The sequence below is a fragment of the Mastigoproctus giganteus genome, chromosome 10 (genome assembly GCF_048544385.1).
Source record: "Mastigoproctus giganteus isolate SK-2022 chromosome 10, ASM4854438v1, whole genome shotgun sequence".
In the NCBI taxonomy this organism is placed as follows: domain Eukaryota; kingdom Metazoa; phylum Arthropoda; class Arachnida; order Uropygi; family Thelyphonidae; genus Mastigoproctus; species Mastigoproctus giganteus.
In genome coordinates, this window is record NC_143584.1 from 181,119,972 (window position 1) to 181,147,520 (window position 27,549).

A 27,549-nucleotide genomic window follows, 5' to 3' on the forward strand; every position below is an offset into this window, starting at 1 on the left:
CTCACAAATAATGTCAGATTTATGCAATTAGCGATCCTAGCGCACATATTTTCAGAAGCCCTAAAAAAAAAAAAAAAAAAAGAAAAACGCGGGATCCTAGATCAACAGTGAATAGCTACAGGCCTGCCACGGGCTAGATTGAAACCTAGAGTTTTTCACAAGGTGTGGAGATATGGCAATCTTGAACATTGTTAACACAGCGGTTTTAACTGCCATTTTTATAACGTAAATTTTCTACTTTCCCACATCTGCCTTCCTATTATTAAATAACTATATTTATCGTTCACAGCATTAGAAATAACCCCAAGGGCTCACATCTGGTGAGTATGGGCTTGGCAAACCCAGAGCTTCAGCTGGAAATCACCATCCTTCTCTTTCTTGGTGATTCCTCTCTCTCTCTCTCTCTCTCAGGGTAAGTCAGGAATTTTTTTGGCTCGTGCAGCATGAACCTCAGGCGTCCTTGCGTCATCATCATCATCATCAAAATAATAATAAAGGGGGCGCGATGGCCCAGTGGTTAATACACTGGGCTACCAGCCTGATGGACCCTGGTTCTACTTCCGCCTTCGTGGAAGCGAACGCAGCTCTATTACGCTGGAGACCGATATAATAATAATAACATTAAAATGGTGATAAAAAAACACATCGCGAAAGTTACCCCATTGGACTTACCTTCCCTAAGGTCGGAGTGACGGCTGAGGCATATAGTGGTGCCATCTCGTGTCACTCGCGAGAACAAAAATAAATTAAAAAATAAACCACTGAACCTAAGCCGAAGCTGAACAAGTCCACCTCCATAGATGGATGATGTCGCAGAGAAATATTATTCATACTGCATCGAGTGTGGCGCAGGATAAAGTCACTCGCGTTCAGGCCTTAGGCAGAGGGATTGTTTCGAAAAGTTGGAGACAGTCTCCCGAGGAAGACAGTAGTGCAAGCGGCGCTGTCCCCTGTAAGGCTACAAGAAAGGGCTAGACCATCTGGCCCCACCAACTGGAAGTGCTTCCTGTGCAACTGTGCTAGAGATCACCCAGGAAGGAAGAAAACGCCAACGCATGAAGTGGAGCATTGAAATGAATACGTACATGATGTGAGCATGCTAGGAATACTAGGGTAGAGACCGATATGGCAATGCACAGGTCGCAACTGCATACCAAGTGGTTGGAACGATACCCGGATATTCAGGTCACCGAACAGCGATTAGCAGACCAAAGAAGGACCATCGTCGCGAAGAAAAAATCAAGCAGGATGTCAGCGATCAACTACAAAGCACAAAGAATATGGTCAGGTATGGAATCACAGGAGGAACATAATACCATGGGACAAGAGGAGGAACAACAAGAAGAAATACAACCGAGAGTAGCTGAAGTAGAAAGAGACGAAGTCATGATGTCTAGAATAGCAGACGAGTGGAAGAAGGCCCTAACAGAACTCGAAGGAATCGAACCCACAAGAACCCACGTGATACCTAATCAGAGGCCATATAAAATCCTGTGTAGAGTAACAGACCACCTCAATCGGCAAATAATTCCACATTACCTTGACAACAATGGTGCAACGCTGGAGGCTATCCACACAGCCATATACTGTGCTGCCATAGCAGATACTAGGATCAATGGAAAAGAAACGAGAGATCAGCAGCAGAAGAATCAAAAACAGAAGGAACCGCCAGCTTGGGAAAGAAGACTTCAGCAGAAGATAGAAGAATTAAGAGTCAAGATAGGTCAGTTGACCCAGTACCAACAGGGTAATGAAAGTAAGAAATTTATTGGAAAGGTGAAGAGCATCTTCAAGAGAGACAGCGTCCACAGCAAATTATCAGACCAGAAATCAGAGAATAGGAGAATACTTGGACTCACTGAAGCAGAACCTCCTCGCAATCAATAAGAGATTACATCGATACAAAGAGAGTTCCCAGAGGAAAATAAACAATCGAATCTTTGATGAGAATCAAAGAGCCTTCTACAGGAAACTGGGTGAAGATGAGAAAGCAGGAAACGGAACCCGAGGAGAAGATGATCGAGGAGTTCTGGGGAAATATCTGGAGCAATGAAGTAAGACATAACAGCAGAGCACCCTGGATAGAAGCAGAACGGAAGAAAACGAAGGACATACAAGAGATGAGAGAGTGGGAGATTCGAGAAGAAGTAAAACAGTCAATCAGGAACACCCACAACTGGCGAACCCCAGGAATTGATAACATCCACAATTACTGGTACAAGAAACTCACATGCACACACAAGCACCTAGCAGAACAGTTCAATCGAATGATAAGGCACCCGGAGACAGTCCCGAAATTTCTCACCGAAGGAATCACATATCTGAAGCTAAAACACGAAGACACAAGAAACCCGGCGAAATACAGGCCAATCACCTGCCTCCCAACGATGTACAAGATCCTGACCAGCTGCATAACCAATAAGATATCAGGCCACTTAGAGAGTCAGAACATAATGGTGGAAGAGCAGAAGGGATGCAAGCGGAGGAGCAAAGGATGCAAGGAGCAATTAACCATAGATGCCGTAGTTTTGGAGCAATCCTACAAGAAGCAAGCACACAACCTATACACGGCCAACACTGATTACCGCAAGGCCTTCGACTCCGTCCTCATAGCTGGCTAATAGAGACCCTGAAGATCTACAAGGTCAATCTGATAGTGACACACTTCCTAGGAGCAACAATGGTGAAATGGAGTACCACCATTAAGGTCCAGAACATCACAACCAGGCCAATCCCCATTAGAAGAGGAATCTTTCAGGGAGATGTTCTGAGCCCACTGTGGTTCTGTCTAACACTCAACCCGCTATCCACCATGCTTAACGACAGCAATTATGGATATAATCTCAAAGAAGGGAGAAAGAACCTGTACACCCTCTCCCACCTGATGTACATGGATGACATCAAGCTCTGTGTGGCAACCGAGAAGCAACTACTCCGGATCACCAAAGAGTTCACCAAGAAAATCAGGATGGAATTTGATCTAGACAAATGCAAGATCCACACACGGCACCAGGGAAAATTAGTTGGCCGAAACTAACAGTTGCTGATAGGTAAAGAGATCAAACCTAAGACAGAAGGGTAGACCTACAAATACCTAAGGATGATGCAGGCTCAGCAGTTAAAGTACAAGGAAATAAAGAAGTGCCTGACTGAAAAATATCATCAGAGACTCAGAAGTCTGCTGAAATGAAAATTGCACGGCGGGAACACAGTTAAAACCATAAACACGTATGCAGCTCCAGTACTAACATACGCCTTCGGGGTCATAGATTGGACTAACACCGTGGTAGAAGATATCATGCGAAAGACTTGGTCATCATTGTCCTTGGTCATCATTGCCGGCAACACCACCCGAAATCAGCAGGGGAGAGACTAACAATAGCTCGGAAAGAGGGAGGGAGGGGCCTGATAGAGCAATAGAAAACAGCGATCTTTAACCTGAAGGACTACTTCAAGAACAACACAACACCCCTTCACCAAGCCATAAGGAAGATTGATAAGTGGTATACCCCATTCAACCTAAACGACGAACCCCCACCCACCCAGACCGCACAAGAAACGAAGTTAGAAAGATGGGCAAAGAAGACATTCCATGGCAGACACTACAATGACCTCCATCAAGATCATATCGATAACACTGTTTCCAGTGCATGGCTCACAAGCCGGATGCTTATCCCCGAGACTGAAGGATTCATGATGGGCCATCCAAGACCAGGTAATCAACACCAGAAACTATAGAAAATACATCGCATAGGAGCCCGGAATGTCAGATGACAAATGTCGACGATGACTCCTGGGCTCAGAAACGATCCAACACATCACCGCGGGATGCAAGGTGGTCACCAGACTGTGTACCCTCATAGACAGGACCAGGTAGCCAGGATAATACATCAGAACTTAGCAAGAAAATACCAGTTGACCAAAGAAAGTGTACCATACTACAAGTATGAACCCTAGGCAGTACTGGAGACCGAACCCACAAGCTGTACTGGGACCACGCCATAATAACGGACAAGACCATCCTGCACAACAGAGTGGACATAACCTTTGTAAACAAGATGGAAAAGGCTACCTACCTGATTGACATAGCGGTGCCCAACACTAGCAATGTCTAGAAAACCCATGAGGAAAAAATTAGGAAGTACACGAACCTGAGACATGAGGTCAAGGAGATGTGGCCTATGCAAGAAGTATCAACCATCCCGATCATCGTGTCAACCACCGGTATGTTGCCAAATACTCTGCATAGCAGCCTAGCAGCAATAGATCTCCCAGAAAACATCTACAAGAAACTTCAGAAAGTCTCAATTCTGAACACCAGTAGGACAATGAGAGATTTTCTCGACCAACAGTAACACCAGACATTACAACCACCCTGTGTACTTGGTATCAGTACCCGTCATTGAGTGGAATCCCCCAATCAGGGAGAAATAATATAAGAGGAACAATAATAATAATAATAGCTAGCTTGATGAGATGCCAAAACCAGACCTAGCTGGCACACTAGCTAAAATATCATGTAGTGGCAGTAGTGTTAGCGGCAAATGATGCAAGAAAGAAATCTTATAACATAGGGGGAAAAACACTATTCACGTATCCATATACTCCAAGAATTTGTCTAGTTCTTTCTTGAATTTATTCACACCATCAATTCATTCACATCGAATTCATTCACACCATTTGTTGTGGAAAGTGATAGCCGAAATAAATTTAAGGCTAAGCTGGACAGGTATTTGGAACGAACCGTGGGGTCAAAGAGAAGTGGTTTTTTTTTCCGCTGATGCTGCATAAATATGCTTTCTTGCATCGTATGCCTCTACTAATGCTAATGCTGATTTCACTGCGGCGGCTCTCGAACACCCCACCATTTCAGCCGTTTGGGAAATCGAGGCAACAGCTCGTTGAGCACCCACAATCTGTCCTTTATCAAAGTCCGATAAATCCTTCCTTTTGCTTATCACGCTCGGAATTTTACTACCTACTGAACCACTGACACCTTATCTATGCTACTTAAGTCGACTAACTCCTCATTCTCGGTCATAATTCAGTGATTACTCAGTGTATATGAACATAAGTTAGCTGCATTGAGGGATTTTGTACTAACAACAGGGAACACAGATCCCTTGGGACTTTTGTTTAAATTGTCAAGAGACAAATCGCATATTAGTAATGCTATTAATACGTTTAACTCAAATAATATAAAATCTTGTGATTGTCTTTCAACCATTAAAACTATTACAGATGAGTTATTTGTGTGTGATACTATGGGTAATGATATGCTAAAATTCAGGTATTTTTTTAGAGCTAGATAATTAATTAAATTTATTTATTGCTGCTGAGACGGTACAAGTACTTGGAACAATAATACTTATCACGGTGACAGCATTAGTTAACGCATATAATGCAAGAAAGGAAGCATCAGCCAAAAAAAAAAAAAAAACCTCCCAACCTTCCCATTTCACCCATTCGGTCACTCTAAATGTTTGACTAGTTGAGTCTTAAATTTATTTACGCTATCAAATTCAATAACAACAGATGGAAGTCTGTTCTAGCAATGAACTACCCGCTGGCTAAAAGCAAACTTCCGCACATCTATTCTACAACTGTCTTTGCTTAATTTGAATATCTGGATTAGGTTCTTAATCTAAGCAGTGCGAAACTGTCCCATCAGCATTGAGCCTGCTCAAATCATTCAAGGCCTTGTGCACCTCAATCAGATCACCTCGCAGGTGCCTATTCTCCAGATACTACCTCTCTTGGTAAGAGAACCTCACACCAATGTTGTTGCCCTTCTCTGTACTCGTTCTTGAAACTCAACATCTTTCCTAAAATGAGGTGTCTAAATCTGTACGTAGTACTCAAGGTGTGGCCATCCCTTTGACCATTGCCTTATACAAAGGTATAATGACCTTTTTGTCTCTGCTAACAAAATTCCTATATATCATTGTAAAAACTCCATGAACTTCTCTGGCAGCCCGTTTGCACTGCTCAGAGAACTTCATATCCGATTGGACAATTAGCACCAGGTCTTTTTCATTCTTCCACTCTCTGAGTATAGTACCACACAGTTGGTACATTTCTTTTGGGTTACTGCCAGCCATATGCAGTACTTTGCATTTGTAAATATTAAACTTCGGTTGCCACTTCTCAGCCCATCTGCTTAACTTTTCTAGATCCTGCTGCAGTAGCATACAGTCTTACTATCATTAACAACCCTGCCAACCTTTGTATCCTCTGCAAACTTGGACATTAAGCCAGCTATACCTTAATCGATATCATTAGCAGAGTTAATTTATTACCACTCTCTGCCGTCTCCTACTGAACCATCCCTTTATTCATTGCAGCAACTTGCCCTTAATGCCGTGCCGCACCAATTTGTACAGCAGTCTTCCATTTGCAACAGTATCGAAAGCTTTCCTGAAATCCAAGTATATGATATCAAAATTATTTTTTGTGTCCGGTTCCTTTGTGGCCACATCAGTGTATTCAGATTAATTAATCAGACAAGTCTTACCCTTAACTAACCCATACTGTGTCTGAACTATTTGTGCATTATTAAATAGAGTGGGCCAGTAAATCAGAGACTCTTATAATGGGAGATTTTAATTTCCCAGATATTGACTGGAATTTGGGGGCTGGTCACTCACACACTAGCAGGGCTTTTGTGGATTTATTGGATGATTGTTTTCTGCATCAGCATGTTCGGGAGGCAACTAGAGGGAGTAATACTCTTGATTTGATTATCAGCAGTGATTCATCATGCATTAAGAATCTCCAGATAAATGAACCACTAGGTGGCAGTGATCACAGTGTGCTGAAGTGGGATTTACTCAAAGAGGTAACTACCATTAGGGGTAAAGGGAAGGGTTATTGCTTCCGTAAAGGCGACTACGATGGACTGAGACAGTATTTAAATTCTATTCAGTGGGACCAACTGATGATGTTACCAACAGAATATTCAAAATGGGAAGCATACAAAGAACTTATCTTGAAAGCTACTAGGCTTTATATACCAACTAAGAAATATTGTTCAAGGTTTAGGCCGAAATGGATGTCAGATGAACTAATGAGACATATGACAGAGAAGAAAAATGCATGGGATACTTACAAATTAACACATGACACAGAAGCCTATGATAGATACAAGTTGATATGCAACCAAGTTACAAAGGAGGTTAGGCAGGCGAAGGCAGATTACGAGAAATCCTTGGCAAGGGATGCAAAGAAAAACAGCAAAGAGTTCTTTACTTATGTAAACTCTAGAAGGAAGGGGATGAATGAGATTGGTCCACTTGATATTGATGGGTCAACTGCTGATGATCCTGCTCAGGTAGCTAACAAACTAAATGAATATTTTGCATCGACATTCACACATGAGGAGTTATTTAGCGAGGGGAATGCCAGAGGTGTATTCAACTTTAGCAGTAAGCTACAGAATCTTGAAATAACTGAGAGTTAAGTGGAAGAGAATTTGTTGAAGATAAACACAAGAAAGGCACCCGGGGTGGATGGGATCTATCCAGTTATATTAAAGGAGGCAGCAAAGGAAGTAAGCAAACCCTTAGCCATAATTATGAGAGCTTCCTTGGACTCAGGGGAGGTACCCATAGACTGGAAATGTGCAAATGTGACCCCAATTCACAAAGGAGGATCAAAGGCTGACACAAGTAATTATAGACCTGTGAGCTTAACTTCTGTTCCAGGAAAATTAATGGAGGCACTGGTTAAAGAAGCACTGCAGGATCATTTATACAAGACTTCAGTTATAGCTCGGACACAGCATGGTTTTGTTAAGGGGAAGTCTTGCCTGACCAATTTGATTGGATATGATGGAGTCACAAAAGAACTGGATGCAGGGAATAGCTTTGATATTATATACTTAGATCTTTGAAAGGCTTTTGATACTGTTGCACATGGAAGACTGCTACACAAATTGGAGCAGTGTGACATTGGAGGCAAATTGCTGCTATGGATAAAGGGGTGGTTGAGGGGGAGAAGACAGAGAGTGGTAATCAATGGACACTGCTCATCGTGGACTAATGTTATTAGTGGAGTCCCTCAGGGCTCAGTGTTGGGTCCATTATTGTTTTCTGTATTTATAAATGAAATTGATGATGGTATATCGGGCTTAATGTCCAAGTTTGCAGACGATACAAAGGTTGGCAGGGTTGTCAAGGACACACTGACACTATGCTGCTGCAACAGGATCTGGAAAGGTTGAGCAGATGGGCTGAGAGGTGGCAAATGAAGATTAACATTGACAAATGTAAAGTACTACACATGGGAAACAGCAACCCCAGAGCAACGTATCAACTCTGTGGTACTACACTGACAGTGGTAGAGAATGAAAGGGACTTGGGGGTGGTTGTGCAGGCAGATATGAAGTTCTCTGAGCAGTGCAGACAGGCTGCAAGAGTAGCTCATGGAGTATTGTCAATGATATTCAGGAATTTTTCCAGCAGGGATAAGGAGGTGATTATTCCCTTGTATAAGGCAATGGTCAGGCCACACCTAGAGTACTGTATACAGGTCTGGAGGCCTCATTTCAAGAAGGATGTAGAGCTGCTGGAACGAGTACAGAGCAGGGCAACAAGATTAGTGAAAGGAACAAATGGGTGCTCTTACGAAGAAAGCCTTAAATTTTGCAAATTACAGTGTCTGGAGACTAGGCACCGGCGAGGTGATCTGATAGAGGTGTATAAAGGCTTGAATGGTTTGAGCATGCTCATTGCTGATGAGATTCTTCCTCTAGCTCAGAATAATCACCTGAGAGGGCATAAATTCAAATTGAGGAAAGACAGATGTAGGATAGACGTGCGGAAATTTGCCTTTAGCCAGTGGGTGGTTGGTTGGTGGAACAGACTTTCATCCCTTGTGGTGGAGGTTGATAGCCTAAATAAGTTTAAGGCTCAGCTGGACAGGTATTTTGAACGAACAGAGGGGTGAAGTGGAAGTGGGTTTTTTTTTTTTTTTTTTTTTTTGGCTGATGCTGCATAAGCTTGCTTTCTTGCATCAAATGCCTCTACTAATGCTAATGCTAATGCTAATTATCTAGGTGATGCTGCATCACTTCTTTAGCCAGTGACTCCATTATTTTCCCTAGAACAGAATTGAAACTAACAGGTCTGTAATTATTTCCGTCATCCTTTGAACCCCCTTTGTGAATTGGGGATAGATTTGCACATCTGTATTCCATGGAGACCTTCCCTTAATCTAAGGATGTGCTCATAATTAAGGATAAGGGTTTCATACTTCCCTTGCTGCCTCCTTCAATATAATTTGGTAGATTCCATCTGCTCCATGTGCCTTTTTTATGTTTAACTTCATTTTTGTTTATGTTTAACTTCATTCCTTTTTTATGTTTAAATCATTTAACTTTTTTAAGTTTAACTTCAAAAACCATCCTTACGTATAAATGAACATATGTGAAACAGCCAAAATATATTCTAAACTCAATGCTTCCTTGCTGATTCTCTTCTATATGTGGAAATTAGAATTAAGTCAATAACATATATCATAGTTCACGTCCTAGTATTGTTTAGAGGATGTTAGAAGGAAGGGACTGGATGTGTGTAGAAAGTTAAAATGTACAATCGTATGAAATCGCGAGACCATCGATTTTTATTTCATAACTCAAATTATGTCTTTCTGCTATCAGATTGTTGCACTTAGAATTGATGCATACTTTACTCATTGTAGTATTATGGTGTGAAAGCAGATTGTATACATGTTTATAATAAATATTGTTTATAATAAATATTGTTAAGTGTAATTTCTCCTCCACTTTGCTCTTCGTTATCACAAAATCATTTTGCTACATGTTAGAGTTAAAAATGAAGCATTGGCAGGTGAAGTTGATCCAATACGAAAGAAAGATATTCATTGGAAGTAAAGCGAACTTCTAACAGTATGAGTTGATTCGGTTCATATCAACAGGACGTACTTCATACCATGATACTATGTGCAGTGCTTGAGACCCAGGACTATCTGGATGCATGACGTTCACGCCACACTTTCATCCTACGATCGGTTATAAAACTATGTACATCGAGAATGTTTAGCCTACATAATCTTTTTCCACCGTTCTGCAGTGCATTCTTGGTGTTGGCGCCACCGCTCCATTGTAATCTTACGATTATTTACAGAACGAAGCGGCTTTCATATGATCACACGACGGCGAAATCCAAGGTTCTTCAACTCCAGCCCGCACAGGTGGGAATGGGTCTTTTTTTTTTTGCCTAAATTGAAATTGTCAGTTATTTGCTGCCCACGTAACCTTTTTTTGACCTTCTATTAACCTTAACCTTCTATTTTGACACAATTTGCTTTGAATACCGGCGGTCTTGTTCTTGATGTGCCGACTTTCTGCCGCATTTCTTCCTTTAAGAGCTGCATTTTCCTTTTGTCTTACACTTACTGTTGAGTTGATTACTTTCGGTACACCGGCGATTTCCTGTTTTTTTTTTTTTTTTTTTTTTTTTTCTCAATTGTGGCTCTGCTAATCATGCTCGAATTATCAACTTTCTGAAGATTGTAATAATCGCCTATCATACCCCATGTGCGGATCGACTAAGAGGCCCAGCAAAGGATACAGTATTTATCAGAAACCTTGTATTTGTGATCATACCATGTGACACCTTACATTTGTGTACTGTTAATTGTGCAGGCAGATATGAAGTTCTCTGAGCAGTGCAGACAAGCTGCAAGAGTAGCTCATGGTGTCTTGTCAATGATATACAGGACTTTTTCTAGCAGGGACAGGGATGTGATTATTCCCTTGTATAAGGCATTGGTCAGGCCACACCTTGAGTACTGTATACAGGTCTGGAGGCCTCATTTCAAGAAGGATGTAGAGCTGCTGGAACGAAATGGAGAAATTAAGAAACTGGAACGAAATTAAGAAATGGAGAAATTACCTCCATGATGTCTTGTTCAACGCTTCAGTGCTGATACTCTCCGTTGTTGGATAACTATACAAATAGTTTACATGTATTCTCCTTCCTCGTAGACAAGATCAATGATCGAGTGCACCACAGAATCAGAGGCTCGCGGAACCCAAGCCTGATCCCAAAAATACATCGAATCACCAACCCTAATATTTGAATGAGAGAATACAATACGTCCGTATTTTAAAAACAATTTAAATGCTTTGAAACCAAACAAATAACGAATCCATACTTTTACTACTTTAAAAATTAATATTAAAACCTAAAAAACATTAAGACTCCTCTGAAACATTATTAAGAAACTAAAGAATTTTGTTATTTCTTCGAAGCGAATGGACCTTTTCGACCAAAGTCATGATCACAGGAAAGTGAAACCGCTGGTATTGCAACGGAACATTTTGGGGTCGGGCTTGGGGTCCGCGAGCCTCCGATTCGTTGGTACATTAGATCATTGATTTTGTCTACGAGGATGTGGAATACATGTAAACTATTTGTATAGTTATCCAAACAACTGAGAGTATCAGTAGGGAAGTGTTCTACAAAACATCATAGAGATAGTCCCTCCATTTCTTAACTAAGTGATTTATAACTTAGAACGCATTGAGCAGTTTCTGCTCTGTTATCTATTAATTAAATTAATTTGTATACTGTTATTATTAGCTATATGGTGCAAGGAAGCCTGAGGCTTATGCTGCATCAGCCAAAAAAAAAAAAAAAAAAAGAAGAAAAATCCTGAGTTACCCTGAGGGAGAGAGAGAAAAGTAGAAGGGTATCACAAAGAAAGAGAAGAATAATAATATCCAGCTCAGGACCCTTGGTGTGCTAAGCCCATACTCACCAGATGTGACCCCCTGGGGTCAACTGTACATTTTCTTCGTGGGTTGGTAACGGTTGGTTGGTTTCCCCCACACCAGGTGGAAAAGACTTATTAGCATTAGCATTAGCATTAGTAGAGGCATATGATGCAAGAAAGCAAGCTTATTCAGCATCAGCCAAAAAAAAAAAAAAACCCACTACTCCCATTTCACCCCTCCATTCGTTCGAAATACCTGTCCAGCTGAGCCTTAAATTTGTTTAGGCTATCAACTTCAACAACAAGCGATGGGAGTCTGTTCCACCAACCAGCCACCCGCTGGCTAAAGGCAAATTTCCGCACATCTATCCGACATCCGTCCTTCCTCAATTTGAATTTATGCCCTCTCAGGTGATTATTCTAAGCAAGAGGAAGAATCCCATCGGCATTGAGCATGCTCAAGCCATTCAAAGCCTTATACACCTCTATCAGATCACCTCGGCGATGCCTAGTCTCCAGGCTCTGTAATTTGCAAAACTTAAGCCTTTCTTCGTAAGAGCAACCCTTTGTTCCATTCATTAATCTTGTTGCCCTTCTCTGTACTCGTTCCAGCAGCTCTACATCCTTCTTGAAATGAGGCCTCCAGACCTGTATACAGTACTCAAGGTGTGGCCTGACCAATGCCTTATACAAGGGAATAATCACATCCCTGTCCCTGCTAGAAAAAGTCCTGTATATCATTGACAAGACACCATGAGCTACTCTTGCAGCTCGTCTGCACTGCTCAGAGAACTTCATATCTGCCTGCACAATTACCCCCAGTTCCTTTTCATTCTCTACCACTGTCAGCGTAGTACCACAGAGTTGATACGTTGATCTGGGGTTACTGTTTCCCATATGTAGTACTTTACATTTGTCAATGTTAAACTTCATTTGCCACCTCTCAGCCCATCTGCTCAACCTTTCCAGATCCTGTTGCAGCAGCATAGTATCAGTAGTGTCCTTAACAACCCTGCCAACCCTTGTATCGTCTGCAAACGTGGACATTAAGCCTGATACACCATCATCAATATCATTTATAAATACAGAAAACAACAATGGACCCAACACTGAACCCTGAGGAACTCCACTAATAACATTAGTCCACGTTGAGCAGTGTCCATTGATTACCACTCTCTGTCTTCTCCCCCTCAACCATCCCTTTATCCATAGCAGCAATTTGCCTCGAATGCCACACTTCTCCAATTTGTGCAGCAGTCTTCCATGCGCAACAGTATCAAAAGCCTTTCTAAGATCCAAATATATAATATCAAAGTTATTCCCTGCATCCAGTTCTTTTGTGACTACATCATAGTATCCAATCAAATTGGTCAGACAAGACCTGCCCTTAACAAACCCATGCTGTGTCTGAGCTATAACTGAATTCTTGTCCAGATGATCCTGCAGTGCTTCTTTAACCAGTGCCTCCATTAATTTTCCTGGAACCGAAGTTAAACTAACAGGTCTATAGTTACTTGTGTCAGCCTTTGATCCTCCTTTGTGAATTGGGGTTACATTTGCACATCTCCAGTCCATGGGTACCTCTCCTGAGTCCAAAGAAGCTCTCATAATTATGGCTAGGGGTTTGCTTACTTCCTTTGCTGCCTCCTTTAATATAACTGGATAGATCCCATCCACCCCGGGCGCCTTTTTTATGTTTATCCTCAACAATTTCTCCTCCACTTTTCTCTTAGTTATTAGAAAATCATCTAGCTCACTGCCAATGTTTACTTCACCTACGACATTCCCCTTACTGAATAACTCCTCATGTGTGAATGTAGATGCAAAATACTCGTTTAGATTGTTAGCCACCTGAGCTGGATCCTCAACTGTTGAACCATCAACATCCAGTGGACCAATCTGATTCATCCCTTTCCTTCTTGAGTTTAAATAGGTAAAGAACTCTTTTCTGTTTTTCTTTGCATCCTTTGCCAAGGATTTCTCATAATCTGCCTTTGCCTGCCTAATCTCCTTTGTGACTTGGTTACAGACCAACTTATATCTATCATAGGCTTCCACGTCACCCATTAATTTGTATGTATCCCATGCATTTTTCTTCTCTGCCATATGTTTCATTAGTTCATCTGACATCCATTTAGGCTTAAATCTTGAACAATATTTCTTGGTTGGAATGTAAAGCCTGGTAGCTTCCAAGATTAGTTCCTTGAATGCTTCCCATTTTGAATTTGCTGTTGGTAACATCATCAGTTTGTCCCACTGTATAGAATTTAAATACTGTCCCAGACCATCATAGTCGCCTCTTCGAAAGCAAAAACCCTTCCCTTTACCTCTGATGGTAGTTACCTCCTTGAGTAAATGCCACTTCAGCACACTGTGATCACTGGCACCCAGTGGTTCCTTTATCTGCAGATTCCTAATGTATGAAGAATCACTACTGATAATCAGATCAAGAATATTACTCCCTCTAGTTGCCTCCCGAACATGCTGGTGTAGAAAACAATCATCCAATAAATCCACAAAAGCCTTGCTAGTGTGTGAGTGACCAACCCACAAATTCCAGTCAATATCTGGGAATTAAAATCCCCCATTATAAGACTCTCTGATTTACTGGCCCATTCCCCCACCAGGGGCTCACACCTGGTGAGTATGGGCTTGGCACACCCAGGGTCCTGAGCTGGATATCACCATTCTTCTCTTTCTTGGTGATTCCTTTCTACTTCCGACTCTTGTTTTCTCTCTCTCTCTCATTCACATGGTGATTCAGAAATTTTTTTTTTCGCTAGTGCAGCATAAGCCTCAGGCTTCCTTGCACCATATTGCTAATAATAATAATAATAATAATAATAATAATAATAATAATAATAATTCTATTTCCCTGTACAGTATCTTATCATACTCATCAGAGTCATTAGGCCTATAGCACACTCCTACTCTCAATTTTGATTTACCTATGCTTATGTCACACCAAACTGACTCGACACTGCCCTGTTCATCGATGTCGACTGGCTTCACTTCCTTGGATTTTATGTGTTTTTTAACTAATAGCATAACCCCTCCTCCCTTCCTATCCTGTCTATCCTTTCTGTAGACATTGTACTCCCCAAATTCCAGTTCTGCATTCCTTATATCTGTGTGACACCACGTCTCTGATATCCCAACAATATCTGCCTTTGATGTTTTGAGTAATACCTCAAATTCATCAAATTTATTTACTAAACTCCTAGCATTGGTGTACACGCAAGTATACATGCACCTGTTTCTATTCTTAGCTACCCTAACACAACCCATGTGTTTACTTGTACCGCAATGAAAGAATTATGTTTGAATCCTGTCAATGACGCGAGGAATTTTTATAGGCATTTTTCACAAAGTGGCTCAATGAGTTGGACTCAGGCGAGGCTTGCTAGCATGGTGTTTTCTTGTTGACTCTGTGATTTTAAGTCCGGCAAAAAGCAAATTGGCCACATAACACACGCAATTTACAGACATTACATACAGTGCAATATGGCCTAAGCTGCTGTTTGTGGCTGATTAAATTGACCTATCAAATAATTGCACTCTCCTATAATCTCAATTTCACCTAAACCCTACAACTAACCAACCGTACATTTAATTATCTGTTGTCTGCGCAGTAGTGCAGTGGTATTGTCATTGTCCTATTCACACCTTGTGGATAATCCCCGACTCAAATCCTGTCAATAGCGCGAGGAACTTTTATGGGCCACTTCCGTTCCCTGGCTGAGACAGTCACTGTCATGCGTAAATAGCAAGATTTTTTTCCCCTGGAAAATTGTATTTTTCGGCCAGCAAAACAGGCAAATCGACCAGAGAGCACGCGCAGTTCACGAACAAAATACAGTTGGGTAGTTGAATTAACATTCGAGGTAGCCGCAGTGTTACTTTTTTTTTTTTTTTTTTTAATTATCTGTTAACTTCAGTTGCAAAAGGTTTCTAATTTTTTGACCAGTGAGCATAGTTGCTCCACTTCCAGCTTGAAAAAAACCCTCTAGCCTGCATTTTATCTCAGATTTTATAAACTAGTATTTTTTACCTCATCACATGTTTGAATTTTTTTTTAAATTTATAATAGAGAGATAATTACGCCGCAAAGAATAATAATAATAACAACAACAAATACAATGATTTCGCAACATATTTATGAATCGGATTCCCTTTGTAGGCGAACTCCCAGGGACTCCCATCTGGCTTGGCACACCCAGGGTTCTGAGCTGGATATTACTATTACTATTAGCTACATGGTGGAAGGAAACCTGAGGCTTATGCTGCACCAGTCAAAAAAAAAAAAAAAAAATTCCCGAGTTACCCTAAGAGAGAGAGAGAGAGAGAGAGAGTGAAAAGTCGAAGGGAATCACCAAGAAAGGGAAGAATGATTATGTCATCATTCTTCTCTTTCGGTGATTCCCTGCTACCTCCTCTCTCTCTTTGCCAGGGTACTCAAATTTTTTTTTGGCTAGTGCAGTATAAGCCTCAGGTTTCCTTGCATCTTATGGCTAATAATAATAATAATAATAATAATAATAATAACTTTCGCACCCTTCTGAATAATACTAATTATTTGAAAATTGAGCTTTTGTGTACGATTTGTTTTTTCATTAAGCCTTTGTTGAACTTTATTAATTTTAATCACCTTTTAAACATCCGACAAATGTTTTTATATTTTAATAAAAAAAAATCGATACTTTGGTAATAATCACACGCATTGTTTAATTAAAATTTGCATTCTTTAACTGTCTGAACACGATTAGCAAAATGGATTCGTCCCGACCTATCACGAGTTCTGACAAACAGCCAGCGCAGAAAGCATGTGGCAACAGGTGGTTATATATATATTAAGGGGTCAAGTTGGCTTCGGTAATGTGTGTGGTGTAATTTAGGTTTAGTATATTTTTAAAAAGAAATTTTTGTTTAAATTGTGAACAAAAAAGTATTGTTCCTCATCGTATATTTATTTTGATACGGAATTTTAACGGCTGTGGCAAAATAATATTTCAAAAACTTTTTTTTTTTTTTTTTGTTTACTTTTCAATAAGCTCAAAGTAAATGTTAAAAGTGTGATAATTAATGTTCAGTGATAGCTTAAGATTAAAGGTTGTTTCTGATAATCTATTGTATGAACAGCAAGAACTTGGGAGATACGCTTTCGGGTGTGCTATATGAAAAAAAAAAAGTGTGTGTAGAACTGCTAATGAGCTCGTGTAGTGTTCTGACCGAGTAAAGTGAATTTGGTGTCGTGAAAAAATGAAAATCATCGTTGTAATAAGTTTCGTTCTCCTGTTGGATTCCACTAGATCGGAGATCTGTGCTCAAACTGAATCCGGTTGCAAATGTGTGTTTGAGAATGGAACAGAAATTAACTTGTATGACATTGGCTTCAGTAATGGAACTTCAAGGTAGGTCTTTATCAACATCTTACTTTTCCATAAAAGATGATTTTACTACAAAGGCAAATAAGATTTCTTAAAAATAAACACGCCATTATAAGTTGTATATAATTGCGATTTAGCTTCGAGTACTCTCCCTCCCCACAATTTTTATTTCAGTTTATGAGAGAGTAATTCTCGTTATTGATATTTGCGTTAGTAAAACTGGAACCCAGTTATTGACTTAACTTTCAAGTCCCATGAACTAAATCCGGTAATGAAAGTTTTACGATATCATTGAATGCAATTATCTGAGTATCGGACTTTGAAGTTGGTTGATTGCATCCTTTTAGCACAACTGATGAAACTTCAAATGGAATGATCTTAATTTTTAATACATGGAAAGCCATCTTTATTGATAAATCTAGCTTTTTTTTTTTTTTTTTCAAAATTATAACCCTAGATCACAAATTCAGTATTGCTTCCATTGTATTGCTAGTGTTAAATGCAAGGGCATTTAAAATGTTCTTTAAAAATGGGTCTTTCATTTTTTTTTTTTGTGGAAGCATACGGGCTTGAATCCGGCACCTCCTTACCTGTGTTCCGGATGTTGACTACCTTGGCCTTTGTTAGAAAAAAAAATCAACAAAATTAAGTTGTGTGAAAGAAATCGCCTGCAATACAAATGGTGGCGCGTTATTCTAATATCAAATAAATGCACTCTCCTATAATCTAAATTTCAACCAGTCCCTCCAAAAGTTATTGTACGAACTTTTGCTTCAGCAGATCGACCAAAAGCGTCATATTCTGTCCACGGAGAAGAGGATATCCAAGTCAATAATTGTACTTTTTTTTTACCCTCACTAGAACAAACATTCGAAACATTGCAACGTTTTGTAATCTTGGATAAAATTACTGTGTAAACATACTGTTTACATCAGATTATCTTACTACTCTGGTTTACATAATGCAAAAACTGTGCTGTGCGGGTGGACACGCGCGCGCGTTTAGTTTTTTGGAAGTCGCCAAAGGCGTGGTCACACTTTGGAATTATGGATGGGCGTTCTCAGCAGTCCGTAATGGAATAAACTAGGCATTAATTTATGGTTAGCTTAGTATAACCAGCTGACTAGACAAAGAACTAGAGACACTCAATTCGATATGTGTGGGTACAATAGACAGGCGCTGCAAACACAGGGGCGCATAGGGCGATAAGTCAAGATATTTTTAATACGGCATGGTGACCAAAGAATTTTCCATAAACCCAAAATGAAACAGAAGCCGTCAACTGTCGCACATTTTGTTCCTATAATATTATAGAAACAAATACAGATAAAAGTACTCAATACTGTTAAGTGAATTTTTTTTAGCCCCTTTCAGTAATTTCAGAAATTTTTTTTTTTGAAAAATTTAAAGAATGCGTAGCTGTAAAGAGAGAAAAAAAAAAAAAAAGTGATAATAGAACAATACTAACTTCATTGTAGTGTTATAAGCTAAGCAATAACTTTTCTTAAAAAACATTCTTGTCAGATTTATTTATCTAAATATTCAGCCACCGTATCTTTCAGAGTATTTATTTTTAAAGAAGATTTTTGATAGTTTTCTTCCTGGGCTTTCCAAAAATTATACTCAAACTTTAATTCAAATATGGCATCAGGCAAAAAAAAAAAAAAAAAAAAAACTACCCACATCACTTGTCAATTCCAGTGTGTTGTCTAAGAAAAGTAAGAATACCATTACATTTAAAGCCTTAAATGCTTAAATCAGTTCACCTGACAAGTGTTTAGTTTCCAAGTTCTGCGATTTTCAGAACTGAAGTTTTTTGTGGAAGAGGAGTACCCCTCTGTGTGTTTTGACTAATCTGGAAGTGCTTCTCAGCACCCTGTATGCAGTATGACCATCTCCTTATACAATAGGATAATCACATTTTTCCTGCTGGAGAAGTTTTTCTGTCATTGACAGAACCCCACTAGCTGTTTTAGCAGCCCGTCTGCATTGCTCAGAACTGTCTGACCATAATTATTTCTGGGTCTCTTTTGTTCTCTACCACCTTGAGAGTGGTATTACCTAACGGGTATGTTATTCTAGGATTACTGCTACTAAAGTGCCACAATACCAGATTTCAGCATACCCCTGATGTTGAAATCTGGTATTGTGGCACTTTTTATCATTAGGCAATTGGTTTTTTATTTATTTATTTATTTATTTTTTTTGAATCTTGACAAATTCTGGCTACACTACTTACCTCTCATTTATTTACCAACCTCGGTTGCCACTTCTTAGCTTACCGGCTAATTTTTATAGATCTTAATGTAATTATTGTCTTGATTAACCACTCTGCCAACTTTGGTATACAAACTTAAAGAATAAGCTTTATATGCCTTCATTAGTATTGTTAACAGTTGGTGCCCAGCACCAAGTCCTGAGGGACTCCATTAATAATGTCCAAGAGTCGTGCCAATTTATAACCTCTCTCTGTGTTTTCTACTACTCAACCATTCATTTATCTATGGTATTAATTAATCTGCCAATCCTTGTCATTTGCAAAGTTATATGTTAAGCCTGATGTGCCTTCATCAGTCATTAAAAAAAAAAATTATATATATATATATATATATAATGAACTTGGCACTGAACCTGGGAAGCTCTGCTAATAATATTAGTCCAAGTAGAGCACTACTTTCTTCTCTTACTTAATCACCCCTTTATCCAGAGCAGTAACTTGTCCTTAATTCCACACTGCTCCAATTGATTAGCAGTCTTGTGTGGAACAGTATCAAAAGCTTTTCTGAAATCAAAGTATGTGATGGCAAAATTATTTTTTGCATCCAATTCCTTTGTAACTGCAGCAGAATATTCAATCAGAGTGGTCAAAGAGTATTGCCCTTTTGCAAATCAAAAAGTGACTGCAGTATACTTCCTTAGGTGCTAGTGCTTTAAGTGCTAGATGAGCACTTAAAAGCTCCGTCATCATTTGGTAGTGCGAATGCCTCCAAAACAGATAGCGTTCCTAATGTCAGATTGTTTCAAACTAGGTGTGTTTCTAAAGGTGCTTGCATGTAGAATGCAGGTAGCCACTTGCTGGAAATCAGCAGTGACATGCAGCTGAAGCTTCTCACTGGCTATGAATACATAGAATGCAGTTTACCAGTGCAACTTCTCACTATGTGATGGGGTAGATTTTATGGGCACTGCTGAATTATGGAACTTATGATTTCTATTACTGAGTAAATATATGTGGTTGTCTAAATAATTATGCTTCATTTAATGTTAATGCAGATGGAAAACCTAATTAGGAAATATGAAACTGGTTAGTGTTAGCAAATACTGTCTCTTTTTAGGCCATGCTTTAAAGTATCAATGCATTTTTGCAGGCTGCTATTCATTGTAGAAAACAGTAAGAAAATTAAAAAAGCATTTATTTACAAAAAAATCAATGATAATAAAATGCAGTCCTGATATTTTCAGGAACAGAGTATAAAACTGAAATAATAAAAAGTTAATTTTACGTATTCTAAAATTTTATTTCTTCGTTGTCATACTGATAATTTTATTTATTTTTTCCTCAAGATTTGAAAACAATAAGGAACTGATGGGTATATGCCATCCCTGTACATTATGGTAGACAAACTTTTGGATATCATAATTTGTAATGAATTGGAAGGTTATGAAGGGCCATTTTAAATATATCAGAATGAATTGAGAAACATTGTTTTAAATTCAATTAATAATAACGTGGACTAACCAACTAATTCTAATTTATTAGCACTTTACAGATAAATATATAAGAAAAAAAGAACCATGATATTCATGTTTGAATGCAGTTTGACTTTTTTTTTTCCCCATATTGTGCATTTCACATAAATTCATAAGTGTTCCAAATTAAAACTTCAGTTTCCATGCTTAAATTTTCTGTATGTCACTATGAATTCTTGCTTTCTATAGCAAAAACAGCGCTTATAATTGTCTAAAGGCTAGCAGTGTGAGCAATGCATACCCAGTTGAGTGATATCTGTACTTCCACTGGAACCAGCAAGCTTAATTTGTTGAGGTAAGTTGGTGAATTAAACAAGAAATAGTAGCCAGTGCCCCTGCTCTATAAATGTACTCTCATTAACTTACATTATTCATTTAAGCTTCTGGTTACAGGCAATCATGCCACCTGCATTCTAAGTGTAAGCACCTTAATGTTGCATTGGATATCATCAGCGACTCACTTTTTCTGTTTTCAGTTTCAAGATGGATGTTGTTCAAGTTGGATGTATTGTGCATTTATGTATGTATGCAGTTTATTGCGAGTAGAAAGAGAAAACAGTTTACATTCTCCCACTGTAATGAATTACTTTTAGAAACAAAGGTTAACTACTTATTTGATTTTACTGCAAGGGACTACTCAGAATAAAACACCTAATTGTTACTGTTTTCACACCAGTTGGCATTATTTCCAGATGGAATGTTGACAAGTACTTTCCATCCATTTGAAGTAGAAAACATTCTCCATACCCACACTGTAATGGATTACTTTCCGTGCAATAAAGGATTAGTATTGTTTGATTTTTACGAATGTTCATGCAAAGTTCCTAAGAAACAGTTTTCCAAGTTTAACTCGGCTATCAATAGAAATATTTTCTTGAAATTTTGTAGATCAAATGTACATCCAGAAAACGTGCTGTACCCATATTGTTCCCTAAAAATGCTTACAATAAAGCGAACTTTTCTTTTATCAAATGCTCATTGTAGTGTTGCATTGTACTGGTGGGTGGAACAGTATGTAGACTTTTTGCTAGCCAGAAACTTCCAAACAGTGAGAGCCTTATGGCTTGGTGCATTGTCATGCTAAAGGAACCAACAAATGTTTCAAAACATCCAGATAGTAGGCAGCGGTAACACTTTGGTCTTTGGGAATAAAATCTTTGTGCACAATTCCCTAGCTATCATAGAAAGTGATGAGCATGGTTTTGATATCTGACCTTTCTTGACAAGAGTTTTGGCCTTAGTTTTCCAACTTCTACTCTGCACTTTGTCACTTCATTGCAGGATTGGACTGAAAACACCACATCTTATCTTTGCCATACTGCAAAATTACATGGAGATTGGCATTTAAGGAATTCTTAGTGGATATTAGTAGTTGAAGCTGTTTGTGCAGGGCAAGATTTCTCCAACTGGAAGATGGAATGCAATGTGCTATCATCAGCAAAATTGTGGATAGGATTTGTGATTAATGGAGGAAGTTCATTAATATTCAAGAGGAAAAGAGTGGGAGAGAGAACCAAACCTTGAGGGAACACCAGCATTAGTGTAGTTAGAAGACAGCCATCTATCATTGCCTGCAGTGAGTGGTCAGAGAGAAAACTATACCCAATTACAAAAAACAGTTGGCAGGACTTAAGATGGAAGCTTATTTAGAAGATCCTTATGCCAAACACTATCAAAAGCCTTTGAAATGTCAAGAGCAACTTGAGTTTCAACAAACTTTTTTCCATTGAATTTGTCCATAGGAGGATAATCCAGAACATCACCAGGCAATCACCACTGACTTAATCCATACAGCCAATCTTTGATCAGATCTAAGGTTTCTAGGTAGTTTAAGAGTTGAGTTGGCTGTTAATTGATTTCTCTATTACTTTAGAAAAAAGTAAGTGCAATGGGATGATAATTGGATGGAGGCATTTTTCATCCTTTTTAGGTACTAGCTGGATATGAGCAATTTCCAAGCACAAGGAAAAATGCTTTTGGAATAAGCAAGTGCAAAACATGACACAGGAGTTGAGCACAGATTTTGAGAACAAGTGGAGAAATACCCTTAGGACCTGGAGCTTTCTTGGCATAAAGATTGTTCAACATCCTTTTGACAGAAGACCACAGGAGGCATTGAATGGAGTGTAATGGGAATTGTAGGGGCCAGTTTACCATGATCATCAATGCATGGGTTAGAAGAAAAGTAGGATGCTAGCAGGTCAGCTTTCTTTTGGTTGAAGTGGCAAAAGAACCATCTGGTTTTGACAGAGGTGGGAATACAGATGGGCAAAAGTTGTGGCCAATAGCTTTGGCAAGAAACTAGAATGCTTCACTACCATTTGGACAAGAAGCAAGTTTTCTGCCTTAGCTTATTCAAAATCTGGTTTGAACTGATTAATAACTGCTTTACAATTGTTGCAAGCTTCGGCTTAGGCAGAATACGAAGCTGGAAAATTTGGATACAAGCCAATTGCGATATGCAATATTCTCATCTTGAACAGCCTTGGCACATTTATCGAAAAAAACCAATGTTTAAATAAAGGATGAGATTAAGGTGGAGTGTGAAATAAAGGATTTCATTCCTACAAGAATAATTTCACCAACACAATCTGCACAAACTTTGACATCAGGAGATTTTAAACAGTAATCTGACCAAGGAAAAGAAGAAAAAGGCTTTGTAGATCATCCCATTTTGACATATTTGTAATGTCAAACAACACTAGTTTGAGAATGGCCATGAGAGAAAGGCACAACTGGAGAAGAGATAATTCACCAAGTTTGATCTGAGGTATCTAGAAGACCACTCATTGTGACTATGTACTTATAAGGGTTCTTTGTGAGAAAGAGCCCAGGCATGTTGGCTGTGTGGTTAGGATTGTCTGGTATTCTGGTAGGTAAATGAACAATCTGTGCAGAGATCATTAGTAATTGTAAAAGTCTCAGCATGTCTGTGTTACTAGAAAGAGGCCAGCTGGGGTTGTGAACAGTAAAATTGCCAAGGAAAATTACCTCGCTGTTAGGAAAGTTGGACTGGAGAACCTAGAGTTTCAAACAGAGGAAGTCAAGAGAATTGGTAGAGATTTTAAGTCAGAAGATTGAAAAGAGGAGATTCCAAATTACTGTCTCTGACAGGGAATATCAGAGTGGATATATGCACGAGTACCACCTTTTGAAGCAAAAGGAATTGTATAGTGAATAATTTGGACAACTGAGATGGGCAGTGGTTGAATCAACTGATAATTGGAATTCTGTCATAAAGAGTATATGGGGTTTGGCAGACTAAGTGTAAATGGATATCATTTGGATGATGTCCATTTACACTTAGAGATTGGAACTGTGACCATTTATATTTGTGTAACGAACGAGGGAGTGTTTGGGAGGTTTAGAGCTTTTCGCAGATGATTTTGTTCTATTAGTTTGGTAATTCATGATGTGTTCAGTAAGAAAAGGTTGTGGTGGGGGGGATATGCTGTGTGCAGTAATAAAATTCTTGGATATGGTGCACATGGGAAGAATGTACGCAGCTCCTTGACATAATGTGGCCTTGGCAATGCCCCCCCCCCCCCCTCATACACACTACTCTGACTCCCTCCAGTAACTATCTCGTACTAGAGTAGAGGTAGCTAGATTATACACTAGCTGATCCGGAACCCTTCTAGAGAGTTACCAATAGGTTCAGTCTGGTGGACTATCTAGTGGTCCACCTCTAAGCACAGTTTGAGTTCTATTTAAAATATAAATATTCAAGGCCCAATTAATGTAGGCTCAACCTTTTTACAATTATAAGGGAGCTCATTCTATTGTGCTGTTAGCACTTGAAATCCTGAATATAAATTCATTGCAATTGATGTAGGTCCATATGACAGAAATAGTGATGGAAAGCATTTTTTTTTTTTTTTTTTTTCAAACTAAAACTTTGGCAAAAAAAAACTCCTGTCCAATCAACTCTATCCTGCCACCATTCCCTTATTTTAAAATGGTGAGTTACAGCCACATGTTATTGTAGGAGATGAAGCATTTCATTAAAACATACTTGCTTCTGCCCTATAGCAGACATTAGGAGGAGATAAGGCTGGCTAAGAAAATTTAATTATCAATTGTTCAGAGCTAGAGTAGTAAAAAATGCTTTTTGCATTCTAACTTCTCGGTGGAGAGTATTTTGTAGGTCTTTAGAGATACAGCCCCAAACAGTTGACGAAGTGGTATTGCTGCATGCTGCCTTCATTATATGTTATGCAAGGAAAGTGAAATGCCTTCCAAAATAGAACTTTTACCACCTATTGCTGCCCTGCAGCAGACGTGGACTGGCTATAAAACTTACTGGGGAACCCCCAGTGGTCTGGAGACCGATGGTGTTTTTTTTTTTTTTTTGGTAGTTGTTGGCGCATAGGCTTCTGTGGCCATAATACACTTCCCAAGGTTTTTGCAGTACTTTGATCCAAGCCCGAGGCGGGAATCAAACCCGCGACCTTTGGGTTGCCAGGCAGGCACTTTACCCACCCGTCTAGCCCAGTCGGCTAGGAGACCGATGGAGTCCAGTGTGATTTTGGCCATAAACACTAGTATAAGGGCACTACAAGTTTTCCTTGATAAGAATTTGACTGTTAGTCTGTCCTATGCAATTTTTAGGCATTCCTTCGAAGAAATGCTACACATGAAACCTTCCAAGTTTGAGATGCATTTAAAGACTTTTGTATCCCCTGTTGGTTTGGCACCATGGCAGCAAGCAACAGTTTGTTATGGAAGAATACAAAATTAAAAACAAAAACAGTGTGCCTAGGTTTTTTTTTTTTTGTTTTGTTACATTTAAATAACACTAAATTCATCAATATCATTTGCACTAATGATATAGCTCACTCAGATTATACACTGAGTGATCACTGAATTATGACCATCCCTGGATGGGATCTATCCAGTTATATTAAAGGAGGCAGCAAAGGAATTAAACAAACCCTTAGCCATAATTATGAGCTTCTTTGGACTCAGGGGGATACCCATAGACTAGAGATGTGCAAATGTGACCCCAAATCACAAAGGAGTATCAAAGGCTGACACAAGTAATTATAGACCTGTGAGTTTAACTTTTGTTCCAGGAAAATTAGTGGAGGCACTGGTTAAAGCAGCACTGCAGAATCATCTAGACAAGACTTCACTTATAGCTCAGACACAGCATGGTTTTGTTAAGGGAAAGTCTTGCCTGACCAATTTGATTGGATACTATGATGCAGTCACAAAAGAACTGGATACAGGGAATAACTTTGATATTATATATTTGGATCTTAGAAAGGCTTTCAATACTGTTGCACAAGGAAGACTGCTGCACAAATTGGAGCAGTGTGACATTGGAGGCAAATTTCTGCTATGGATAAAGGAATGGTTGGGGGGGGGGGAGAAGACAGTGGTAATCAATGGACACTGCTCATCGTGGACTAATGTTATTAGTGGAGTCCCTCAGGGTTCAGCGTTGGGTCCATTATTGTTTTCTGTATTTATAAATGATATTGATGATGGTATATCAAGCTTAATGTCCAAGTTTGTAGACAATACAAAGGTTGGCAGGGTTGTTAAGGACACTACTGACAGTATGCTGCTACAACAGGATCTGGAAAGGTTGAGCAGATGGACTGAGAGGTGGCAAATGAAGTTTAACATTGACAAATGTAAAGTACTACATATGGGGGAAACAGTAACCTCAGAGCAACATATCAACTCTGTGGTACTACACTGACAGTGGTAGAGAATGAAAATGGCCTGGGGGTAATTGTTCAGGCAGATATGAAGTTTTCTGAGCAGTGCAGATGGGCTGCAAGAGTAGCTCATGGTGTCTTGTCAATGTTATACAGAACAGGGGTAAGGAGGTGATTATTCCTTTGTATAAGGCAATGGTCAGGCCACATCTTGAGTACTGTATACAGGTCTGGAGGCCTCATTTTAACGATGAAGAGCTGTTGGAACGAGTACAGAGAAGGGCAACAAGATTAGTGAATGGAACAAAAGGTTGCTCTTACGAAGAAAAGCTTAAGTTTTGCAAATTAGTGTCTGGAGACTAGGCACCAGCAAGGTGATCTGATAGAGGTGTATAAATCCTTGAATGTTTTGAGGATGCTCAATGCTAATTCCTCTTACTCAGAATAATCACCTGAGAGGGCATAAATTCAAATTGAGGAAAGACAGCTGTAGGATAGATGTGCAGAAATTTGCCTTTAGCCAGCGAGTAGTTGGTTGGTGGAACAGACTTCCATCCCTTGTTGTGGAAGTTGATAGCCTAAATAAATTTTAAGGCTCAGCTGGACAGGTATTTCAAACGAACGGAGGGGTGAAATGGGAGGTTTTTTTTTTGGCTGATACTGCATAAACTTGCTTTCTTGCATCATATGCCTATGCTAAAACTGAATGCAACATTGACCACGTGAGGTACGAGAGTGTGGAGTTAGTTGACCTATGTAGCATAGATAAGGTGTCAGTTGTTCAATAGGTAGTCAAATTCCGAGCGTGGTGGGTAAAAGGAAGGATTTATTGAACTTTGATAAATGACAGATTGTGGGTGCTCGACGAGCTGGTGCCTTGATTTCCCAAACGGCTGAACTAGTTTAGGTGTTCAAGAACTGCTGTAGTTAGTGTACCAGGACTGGCATCAAAATGGTCAAACAACGACCCAATGGCAAAACTGAAAGGTCAGTGACAGGTTGAT

The 27,549-nt window shown here is 39.4% G+C and overlaps 1 protein-coding gene and 1 pseudogene across 1 annotated transcript in view; one reads left to right on the forward strand and one right to left on the reverse strand.

Annotated features, from left to right (window-relative positions):
* LOC150079589 (protein DEK-like) overlaps window positions 1-9,997 on the reverse strand; it is a 44,296-nt pseudogene extending 34,299 nt beyond the window's left edge.
* A 6,801-nt stretch (window positions 9,998-16,798) lies between these two features.
* The window catches only part of LOC150079590 (uncharacterized), a 112,754-nt gene continuing 102,003 nt past the window's right edge, over window positions 16,799-27,549 (forward strand). Inside the window, exon 1 of the mRNA XM_090383098.1 lies at window positions 16,799-17,150. Coding sequence (XP_090239224.1) covers window positions 16,999-17,150 — 152 coding nt within the window. The 5' untranslated portion in view covers window positions 16,799-16,998. The remainder of the gene's footprint in view (window positions 17,151-27,549) is intronic.